The 12,070-nt window shown below is 41.4% G+C and overlaps 1 protein-coding gene across 1 annotated transcript in view; it reads left to right on the forward strand.

The window, feature by feature from the left end:
* The first annotated feature begins 4,434 nt into the window (after window positions 1-4,434).
* Window positions 4,435-12,070, forward strand: part of LOC126204065 (uncharacterized) — a 72,388-nt gene continuing 64,752 nt past the window's right edge. Inside the window, exon 1 of the mRNA XM_049938488.1 lies at window positions 4,435-4,452. Coding sequence (XP_049794445.1) covers window positions 4,435-4,452 — 18 coding nt within the window. The remainder of the gene's footprint in view (window positions 4,453-12,070) is intronic.

Raw genomic sequence — 12,070 nt, forward strand, 5'->3', positions numbered from 1 at the left:
GATAGTGAGAAACTAAGAGCACAGCATCAGTTGGTGGAGTGAACTATTTATTATAACCTACATTGTAAATTTCCTGTTTCACGAATGTGTCGATTTTCAATCACAGTTATATCTTCCTGTCACTACTTCGCAGCAGATATCTAGCGGTCCCTCTGGACGAGTCAAATGTGACGTTATCGTACAAGCAATGTCGACACCGCATGCTATTACGTATTACGAGTATGAAGTCTGAGACCATTCGAAGGCGAATATCGTTTACCTTGTCATAGTTCAGTCTTCAAAACGAGGGACCACGAGTGCCTTCTAGGTGAAGTAGCTTCGTATATATTAACGAAAGTCGATTTATGGTCGTGGTTCGTGGAGCACAATGTGCTCCTGCGAGCAATGGAATGCCCCAGATGCCATAATCAGTGTAATTTTTTACACATCTAGGATTCCTGCCGTTTCTGGGGCCGAGGAAAACTGCGGAAGGGTAGTCGCATGGTCAGTGTTCGGTTCATATTCAATCACAGAGCCCGAAATTCTACTTGGTTCGGTGATTCGCGAATGACGGCCCGAAAAATCTCCATGTGTTTCCTGACGACGGTTAGACTTGTCACAGATTTCGGCACCATCTCCGCGTGCGGTGACTGACTGGGCTTCCTGCTGTCATGAAATGTATACCGAGAGGGTCATAAGCAATTCACAACAGTCAGGAAGACCAGGAGTAGTCGTTGAAAGAGACGACGCGAAATTTGGGAAAAAAAACACAACAAAAGCAGTGAAATCGTAGGAAATTTGGTGTTCGGTGGAATTCAGCGAAGATCGAAAAAATGCTTCGTTGATCACGTTGAATTTCGGAGCGACGAAGTGTTGATAACAATAATCAAGGAAATTATCCTTCTTGGGGCGACGATCGTTAGCGACTGCTTCAATTCATACAGCACTCTGAGCACTGAATGTTTGCATCATCTTAGAGTGAACCATAGCCCAGACTTATCCGTAAGATCATTCCATTCACACACAAAACGTGGAAGGAATGAGGCGGTACGTCAGAAGCTCCATCCTACGACATGGTAGAAAGACCGAACCTTTCGCGGGTTACCTTAGTGAGTAAATGTGCCAACGAGTAAATAGCCCGAAAGAAACTTTACGCCGCTTTTCGCTGAAACGACTGAACTGTGAAGCAACAATTCTTTCGAAGAATTCTTCAAGCACTACTATCGAATATATATTCGTGCCTTTCGAGGAAATGTTGCTCAACATTAAAGGCATGTTATATCATCGGTTTCATTGGTACTGTGCATTTTGTATTGTACTTCGGAATATCTACTTTATTCAGTTTCATGCTCAAAAAATTTTTTGGATGCTTGAGTATTCGCGCATTGAAAAAGTGAAGATGTGATTGACTGATTACATAACGTGTAATGTGCTCTCGTTCTGTGCTGTGATTGTCTGAGGAGATCACGTGTCCGGTACTCAGAATATCTAACAAAAGCACATCGCACAGCGCAGTCTCTGTTTCACAGCTTCCGAAGCTGTCGTGATGTATTCGTTAGTTTTCGTTTTTATACTTGCGTATTCCAAAAATATGCAGTTTCAATGAATCAACGCTTTAAAGATCTATCCAAGAAACATCATTTTCTTCGGTTTGTTATGCTCCAGTGGCAGAAAATTCGACACCGATATATTTATATATATAAACTCCACCTTAGACCAGTATGTGTCACTTTGACTTTTATAACGCAGCTCACACCAACGATCGACAAATACAAAAAAGTATGACGTGACAGAGTTGTACCCATCAGTAATAATCACTATCCACCTTTGCCACGCACTTCTTCAGACTGATGAGATTTTAAGCGGTTTGGTAACACAAAGGTACATGATTACAACTACTGACAATCATTTTGATAAGCCAGGCATCATACAAATAAACTCACTTCTCTCAGGTGGTAAAAAGGATTTAGTGCATTTCCATAAAAGGATTAAAAAACCAGTCATGAAATATACACATTAATTGATAGAATAATACTGCACAATACACGAGTTTTAGAATTTGATATTTACACGCCATTCCTGCATCGTGGCTTCTAATGGTTTTCACTTCAGTAGCCAAATACTTCACAGATGTATCTGCGTCTTCATTAGGAATAGACTGCAGCCTCTTAGCAGTTAACTGCAGTGTACTGGAATAGTTTCCTTCTTCACTTCTTTTTCTTTAAACGTTTCTTTGCATGGCCTTCTCCGCTGTAGCTGTTAAAATCAGTTATTATTGGTTTTTCCGTCTTGAGCTTACTGCAATTTAATTAAATAGAATTTTACACCAGGCACGTTTCGCTTTTGTCTACAAAGCATCGTCCTTGGTTATTCTGCAAACTGGATATATATGTTTCCACATTTTGGTTGTTTTACATTAAAAATGGCGATACCACACGCTGTACGTAATACATGGCTGTGTGGTGTGTGATGGATGTTCTGGCGGTGGGAAGTTGGTTTAAATAAGATGTTCAAATGTGTGTTCATGTTCCTTAATGCACAATGCAATGCGCCTTCTAAAGGATCTGCAACGAGATGTAACATAGTCGGTGTCACAGAGCAACGTGCGTCCTCGATGGGCCGTTTTAGATCATCTGGTGATGTGGGCTCAGTGACATAAACACGATCCTTTATCTATCCCCACAAAAAGAAATCTAATGGAGTTAAATCGGGCGACCTTGCGGGCCATGAATGTGGACCATGGAACCACAACTACCTTCCTGCAAACCTGTTGTTTAGTTCTTCCACAACAGCACGCGCAGAATGGACTGGGTGACCATCGTGCTGCATCCAAATATGGACTCTCGTGTAAAGACACACATGTTCAAGGAGACCACCCAAACTGTCGACTATAAACGAGTGATATTACTCACCTGTCAGTGTACCTGGAAAGTAGTGTGGACCGATGATTTCATCCCCAAGGATTCCACACCATACATTAATAGACCACCTACCTTGACGGTCGACAGGTCGTACCCACCGAGGACTGTCTGCGGCCCAATAGTGCACGTTATGGCGATTCACTGCACCATAATTTGTGAACGTGAACTCTTCAGAGAACATAACACCTTGTAAAGACTCCAGTGTGAAATTACGCATTGGCCATTCACAGAATGTAACTCCCATGCAGCTCCTGGGTCAGTGACAGGCGGTACAGGTGAAACCTGTGGCCGTGTACTATACGCCATACAGATGTGAGACTGACACCAGCGACTGCAGCAACGGCTCGTAAGCTGACATGAGGATCGTGGTGTACTGCAGCTAAAACAAACACTTCCGTATCCTCACTTCTTGCAGTTCTTCGTCTGTTACTGCGGCGCATTACCAAGCTGCCTGTTACCCTAAGTCGTTGTTCGGCACGTACGAACGTAATGGCTGCCGGAGCTCTTCGCCTAGGATAGCTCACGGCGTACGCCATGGCTGCTTCAGTGGCATCGTGTCGGCACTCTCCGAGCAACACCAACATGTCAACGTACTCGTTGTTCATGTATGCCATCTTCATCCGATGTCAGTAACTGTGGCATATTGAGCCCCGTCTGTTTGTGTGGCTCGAACTGTCGGGTATACGGCCGAGTGCGGCGACAGTCGGCAGTCTAACAGCGCATCCAGGAAGCTTCTCGCTCCGTGACACCGGCGACGTTACAACTCGGCCGCACCACATTTAGATGGCGCACTGCGCTATGCGCAGCGTATGTGTATCTGCCCCTGAAACTCTGAAAGGTTGTAGCTCCCAAACTAAAATTGATAGGAATGTTGGCAGTTCTCCCATTGATGTATACACAGCTGATGTTACTGATTCCAGTGCCTGATAGAAACAACTATTGTTCCATTTAAAAAACTGTATCTTTTTGCAGTAACTCTTTGGATAATAACACAATAAATTATGTTCATAGCTCCGCAGGCATTGTAACGTTTCTTATGGTGACCTACCGCAATAAATATTTCTGTCGCCTATTACTTCGTAGCTTACAGAGGCCAATACATTTAGTGAAACACCCTGTATACAGTTGGCAGTTCTCCCATTCTGCATTTTTACTTGCTTTGCAGTTGGGTTGTTTACAGTTTACCTCGCTTTTGTTAATCGAACTGAAGTTATGTGTGTTTCTCACTCTGCACAGTTTTACAGTGTTCATGTCTGCTCATTTGTTTTCATGTAGGTTGTGAGCGTTGTCAATCTGTGAAACTACATTTTTTTTTGTTAATTCGTGTGTATTTGTGTGTGTGTGTGTGTGAGTGAGTGTGCGTGTATGTGTGTACGTGTAAAAGGTAATGGGGAGGGAGGGAAAGAGAGAGAGAAGAGGGAGAGAGAGATTAGGAGGCAGGAGAGACAGAGAGCGAATGTGTGTGTTTTTACGTATGTGTGTGTGTGCGCGTGTGTGTATGAATTGGTGACAATGTCTTATATGTTAGGCAGAGATGAGACAGGAGTTCGGGGTAGGGTGATTGCGAGTTGTGGTTCGGTTTTTTTTTTTTTTTTCTTTTTGGCGGAGCGGGGGGGGGGGGGACGAGATGATAGTGCTAAATGGAGCCTGTGGCTATATGTGTGTAGTTAATGTTATATTAAGTAATCAATCCGGTTAAAGAGGATGTAATTTGTCAGATTAGTCTGATCATTTATATGAGTTGTCTTTTCTGTTTTTTTTTTTTATTAAATATGGCAGTTTTCTTGTATGGTGAGGAGGTGTTTCCTGTTGTTGTTTGTCCTTATGTTTTCCATATCTGTGTCTCTGGTGGTAATTTTATGTCGGTGTTGGTGTATGTGTCGTGCAAAAATTGAATGATTTGTCCTATATATCCTTGCTCTTCATGTTCTTTGTATCCAGTGTCATATATCCTCCTGGTTTGACCTATGTTTCTTCCATCACATGTATTGCAAGTCAGTTGGTATATTCTTGATTTATGATATAGATCATAAATCTATTGTTTTGAGAAGTATTTTAGAATTGAATTGTTGGTTTTTGGGGCTGTTTTTATGTCTTTTCTTCTGAATATATTGGATCTCTGTGTGTGTATTTGCCGTTGTATGTCAGTGAGTACCGTCTTTTGTTTTCTGTTTCCTTCTCACTTTGTGTTGTTCCTGTTCTTGTGTGTTTGTGTGGGATCCTGTCCTTGTGTTGGTGACAGCAAGGTGTTTGTTTTCTTAGTATTTATTGTTTGTAGCTATTTCTTTTATGATTTACACAAACCGAGACAGCAAAAGATAGTAATGAGGTTTTAACTATGACAAAAGCGCAGATTCACACTGAAAGTTGAGATTTCTCTAGAAAGTAATATTTTTATCGAAACAATTGCATCCCAACTTCAATTAAAATCGCAAAATGTTTCAATAAGATAATATTACATTCGGCAGCAATGTATAAAAAATCGCACTATTGAACCAAAATGCTGCTGACAGAATGCTTAGCAAAGTACACTATTTGCGAGACATTTATTTCCAAAGGTCACAAATAGTTAGGTTCACACATAACGACAAAAATAAACGGAAAATGCTTCGTCACCACTAACAGTCGTGTTCAGAATAGGAGACACTGGGATAAAATCGGCTTTTAGTAGGTTTCAGTGTACAAACCTGAAAACTGTAGCTATGTTCAACTGATGGTGAGGTCGTGGAGTGCTTATTGCTGTCAGAATTTGTTTACCTTGTAGAAAACTTGAAGTAGATAGTTCCTGTAAGCTACTCTTCGTAAAGTTTATAGGTAACAATCGGAATAAGTTATTAGCTGATTCATTTTATCGACTCCACTGTCTCAGATGATACAGTTACTGGGCAGTTCAAAGAAAATTTGAGTCTTATTTCAAACAAGTATCCCACTCATAGAATTACAGTTGGTGGTTACTCATATATCCTTGATATGTTAGCGAAAACACATGTTTAAAGCTGGCGGTAGGGGTAAAGTGTCGTCCGATATTGTACTGAATGCTTTCACAGAAAATTATTTTGAAAAATTAGTTTAGGAGCCCACTTGAAGGGTAAGTCGTTGCGAAAACATGTATGATCCCTTAGCAACAAATAATCATAAGTGAACAAGAATCTTCATGTCTAATGCAGGGATTAGTGACAACAAGGTTGTTGTAGCGAGACTGAATACCGAACATCCAAATCTACTAAAGAAAAAGAGACCACAAGTGCTCTGTATTCAAAGAATATTATCGACGGCAGTTGAGAGATATATACCAAATAAATTAATAAGATATCGAACTGGTCTCAGCGGTAAACAAAACTGGTCAGAACACTACTGCAGAAGCAACGAAAAAAACGTGCATAACTTAAAAGAACGATTCCCATAGCTTTACAGAAGCTACTAAATTAGCACGAACTCCAATGCAAGATGCTTTTATTGTTTCTACAACGAAATTCTGTCTCGAAATCTGGCAGAATATCCAAAGAGATTCTAGTCGTATATAAAGTAAACCACCGACAAGACACAATCAATACCTTCATTGTGCGGTAGCAATGGTGATGTTACTAATGATAGTGTCACTAAAGCACAGTTACTGAACACAGTTTTTTCAAAATTTATTCACCAAAATAATCGAAATAAATATTCCACAATTACCACAAAGCAGACGTGTATACCTGAAAAATTAATACAAACGAATTATACAAAGTCCTGCAATTTACTCGCATCTTCCGCTTACAGTATTACTATCAGATACCAATACTTAAGTTATCAGTAATCCAGTGGATTAATGGTGAACACTAGTATTAACTATTCCTGCTCGACTCCTCATGCTAGCTTTTCTCGTTCTACTTCCAATATTACACAGGTTTCTCATGTTACAGAACTTAGTTTGGCAACCCTTTAGGTTGCTCATTTGAGGCCTAACACGCTTCACCTTTCAAAAAAGTAAGAGACAGCGCTTCCCTACGACAGGCTTTGTTATAATAATTTTTACTTTTTATGCTATACAGACACTGATCTTTCATTGCTTCAAACAAAACACAAATTTGAATCGTTTATTATTAAAAGAGGATGACTTCTCAGAAACTTAAAATGCAGTTTCTTTGGGTTTCGGTTTATTTGCCATAGATCTATAACTGCATCTACATACATACTCTGCAAGCCATCGCATAGTGCGTGTCCGAGTGGTATCCCGTGCCACTGTTAGTGTTTTTTATTTCCTGTTCCACTCGCAAATAGAGCGAGGTGAAAACGTCTGTCTGTATCGACCCATACGAGCCTTAATCTCTCTGATATCTTCGTGGTCCTTACGTGAAATGTACGTTGGTGGCAGTGGAATCGTTCTGCAGTCAGTCTCAAATGCCGGGTGTCTAAATTTTCTCAATAGTGCCCCTCGAAAAGAACGCCACCTGATGGAAGGTATCAAGCCTTTTCTTATTGACTGAAGACGTTGTCAACAACGGAAGTGGATCAAGTTGACTAAAAATTAACTAGAATCAATCATTTTTGTCATATCTTTTGCTTTCGTTTTTGTATGACTTTAGTACAATTTTCTGAACGCTTAAGGGTTATTCGGTGGGTTAGATTTGAAATCATTGTGAAACAGTAATTTTCTTGATTATCATTTAAATGTATTTCATAAAATGATTATGACGGTAATACTGCATTTTCCTGTGTAATAGTACGCTCAGGATTGACATATTTATTTTATATCACATTTATTGTACTTGAAATACTATAGCTCATTAATTATATGGTGTCACTTTCATTTAATTTAAAGAAGTAGCTTATAAATAATTTGTTTCCTCACTTATTGCTATAAGGTCACAAAAATGGCCATAGCAACAACAACTATTTTTCAAAAAAAGTGATATTAATCTTATACACACCAGAAAATGAATATTTCCAGAAAATGAGTTTTTCATATGGCTGGAAAAACTTCACCATGCCATCACTAAGGAAAATGTTGTAGAATGTTTCTTCTTCCTCCTAAATAATTTATCAATCGTGCGTTGTCCCCTTTCCGAAATAGGCGAGTCATGAGTTCTTTCAACCACGCAGTAGCCATGTTGCTATGAAATAATGTCTGAACTAAAGCGGGAAGAGATCTGTATTTAACGTAGAGAGCGCCCTGGCTTCTTACTGTTTCTACTATACTCACATATATGTTTTCATTCCCTAGCAACAAATTTGAAATGAAGTGGCGTAAAGTTGAATGGGGATTCGAACTCTGCGCACAATCGTATTGTTAAATAATGTGACTAAAGCTTCAATGGTGACTGGGAATCGAATCCCACACATGTCGTCGTTGACTGTATACGAAGAAACGTTAATGTTTCACGTGACGAAATGGCTACTCTACGTGAAACAGAAGGAAGTGAAGTTACAAAACTCATGGGGCGCCACGTCAGTGTGACGACCGTCTTGGACACAGTACTTCCGTTATATCGTTTCAAGTTCATAAATGCCATTCCTAGCTGCTGGTGAAAAACATTTCGAAAGTTAACGTTTCTGCGTATACAGTCAACGACAACATGTGCGGGATTCGATTCCCAGTCGCCACCGAAGCTTTAGTCGCGTTATTTAATAATACGATTAAGCGCTGAGTTCGAATCCCCATTCAACTTTACGCCACTTCATTTCAAATTTGTTACTAGGAAATGAAACCATATATGTAACATCTTTCGTGGGCGGTTAATAGCGACAACAGTAGCTAGATAGGAATCCTGGTCCAGAGCAAAGATTTTCCTGATGTAGTTGTAAGTTCAGTGTTACTTACTGATACTAGTTAAAAGTGAGATACATCACGCCTTCTCGCTTCCCGCGCCCGGGTTCCCAGGTTCGATTCCCGGCGGGGTCAGGGATTTTCTCTGCCTCGTGATGACTGGGTGTTGTGTGATGTCCTTAGGTTAGTTAGGTTTAAGTAGTTCTAAGTTCTAGGGGACTGATGACCATAGATGTTAAGTCCCATAGTGCTCAGAGCCAGCCATCACGCCTCTTTATGCCAAGCAGGCAATGAATATTTGTTCTGTGTTCGAGAACCTTCATCAGGCTTGAAAGTTTTGGTTAGTTTGCATTGCCTACAGATACTGGGTATTAGTCCATATCCAAAACAAAACAGCTGGTCATGTCTATTAAAGTTCAGCCATATCCACAACTAGCTCCACACAATTTTTAATGTCTCTTTGTGTTAGATAACAAGGGCGTAAGTGACGTTCTAACTGAACACGCACTGAAGAGCCAAAGAAACTTTTACACCTGCGTAGGGCCCCCGTGAGCAAGTAGAAGTGTAGCAACACGACGTGGCGTGGACTCGACTATTGTTTGAACTAATGCTGGAAGAAACTGACACCATGAATCTTGCGGGGCAGCGATTTCGGATATTAGATGTTTTACCGGATACCTGACATTCACGGTACACTCTTGAAATGGTCGCACAGGAAAATCCCCACTTCATCGCTACCTCGGAGATGCTGCGTCCTGTCGCTCGTGCGCCGACTGTAACACCACGTTCATACTCACTTAAATAACCTACCATTGCAGCACCAGTAACCGATCTAACAACTGCGCCAGACACTTGTTGTCTTATATAGGCGTTGCCAACCTCAGCGCCGTATTCTGCCTGTTTATATATCTCTGCATCTGAATACGTTTCTTTGACGCTTCAGTGTAGATCCATGTGGCATCATGAATATAGGGAAATTACTAGTGATACGTTGTTGATCGTGATGTTTGATAGGACCCTTGATATTGTTAGTCGTGGTTTTGTAAATGGTTTATTCATTAAGGAGTTTCTGGAAACAACGGTTAATATATGGTTGGAAAACGCTTTAGAGAGCACGAATACTTTTAATTACCACTGAACTTTGAGAGTCCATATATTCGTGAAAAATACATTATTCGCAATAAAATTTAATTTTGTGAAAGTGTGACAGAATAATTTATGTGGTTGAGTTATCGGCATTACTAATGAGAGTGATAACATTTTAGAAATGCCACTTATTGTAACACTGTAGCCGGCCGAAGTGGCCGTGCGGTTAAAGGCGCTGCAGTCTGGAACCGCAAGACCGCTACGGTCGCAGGTTCGAATCCTGCCTCGGGCATGGATGTTTGTGATGTCCTTAGGTTAGTTAGGTTTAACTAGTTCTAAGTTCTAGGGGACTAATGACCTCAGCAGTTGAGTCCCATAGTGCTCAGAGCCATTTGAACCATTTTTTGTAACACTGTAACTGGTTAACCTCTTTTGATGCTAGTCAGTTGACAGGATTAGCATTACTGCAAAGGGCATTTGATTCTAAAAGCATTATGTCAGGGTGAAAAACACTAAATCAATTACTTTTTCTCTCTTAACAACATGTGGGCCGGGTGGGTCTTCCTTGGCTCGGGTTTGAGGTAGAATGAAACAGCGTTTTTACATAAGATAACTTTTATTGAAAGATTTGTACAATGGTTTCCTTACTAGATTGTTCTGGCTGGTAGAGCGGCAGCTGTGTCGTTTGCGAAGCCTTCTGCTGCGTGAGCGGCGGCGTCTGATTACGCCTGGTGGTGTGTATCTCGTGTTGCTGTTTCGCCCAGTTGACTGGAGACGCGCATTGTGAGGTGGCCCGTTTAATTACTGAGAACGAAGTCGTGAATCGGATGGTGATACCTTGGATGTGGCATCCCAGTGTTTGTTTCTCTTCTCTATGTGGCCGCGTGTGTCAGTGTTGTGCATAGGCCAGCGGAGCGGCGCAGCGTGGGAAGGCCAGTGTCCCGGTCTCGAACAACGGAATCCAGCTTGCCAGTCTTCGGCTGTCAAATCATCACCAGCTCACAGGTGACTGCTGATGTGAGGCCATCTCCTTCCCGTCCTCATGAGGCACCTGGGTACGTAAAAATCGGTCTTCAAATACCTTCTAACTTCTGTCTTCTGGCGGCGAGGCTGCTGCTTGCTATTCGATTACAGCGGCGGACTTGGTGCTTCTGTGTACATGTAGTCTCTTCCTGCATGACGGTCTTCAGCACCGACTGAACTGTACTGGAACTGAACTTGAAACGATACTGAACTGAAAACTACTGTCGGGCCCACTGCGTCTCGCGTAATTATTTACTTCAGTTCACTGGAGGTGAACGACTTCACGGCCATTGCTTCTTCTGTCACGTTTAAAAGCTTCTCGAAGAATCTTCTTAACGTCGGTCATTGTCTCTTGGAATGTAGGCAAGGGCCTGCGATCACATGTGACAACTGAGAAACACGTGTGCCGGTCGGGCGATGCCCTGATGGCTGAATCGACTGCTTCCGCTTATGCAGGGAGGGCGATGGATTCTCCTGAATGCGATGACTTGCAAGCGCCGGCCATTGCGACTGCTGCTCTGCCCGCTGTTTGCCAGTGTGTAACTCTTGTCAACTAAACTAAGTTTCTCATTTATTTTCTAATTTCCAAGTTCCCATGTTGAAGTCTTTCATGTATTGTCCCAACATAAGTGTGACTGCAGCATCAGTATTACATTTTCCTTTGTGGAGAGCGAGTGCTTAGAGATATTCGACGTATTGATTGTTTGAAGTCATGCCAATCAAGTGATATTTTGGAGGACAATTTTCAAACGTAAGTCCAGCCCTCAGCTTTATGACTTCAGGGCTAAATATTGCTGTTCTGGCGAATTTAATATTGGATATGTTAAGCTGGTGTGTTAATTTTACTCTAGTTATCTTATCATTCAATTCTGTAATTCGTTTTTCCCTTTGTCATTGATGATTTCTTGTTCTTTCTGCCTGTTGGTAATTCAGTGAGCTGTTCAGAAAAAAATGTTCAAATGTGTGTGAAGTATTATGGGACTTAACTGCTAAGGTCATCAGCCACTAAGCTTACACACTACCTAACCTAAATTATCCTAAGGACAAAGACACACACCCAGCCAGGACCAGCCGCACAGTCCATGACTGCAGCGCCTTTGAGCTGTTTAGCTACGACTTTTACTAAAGCAGCTATTAAACACAGTGGTATGGATTTTAAACAGGTGCAAATGTTGTCTAGGAATTACTCTCCCCGTGGCAAGTATTCTAATTAGAAAGAAGGAACAGTGAATGAAGGATGGCTATATCGAAGAAGTTGATGACCAACTAGACCTCCCAGATTGGTAAACTGATGGCGTGTCAGACGAAAATACGG

The sequence above is a fragment of the Schistocerca nitens genome, chromosome 9 (genome assembly GCF_023898315.1).
Source record: "Schistocerca nitens isolate TAMUIC-IGC-003100 chromosome 9, iqSchNite1.1, whole genome shotgun sequence".
Classification (NCBI taxonomy): domain Eukaryota; kingdom Metazoa; phylum Arthropoda; class Insecta; order Orthoptera; family Acrididae; genus Schistocerca; species Schistocerca nitens.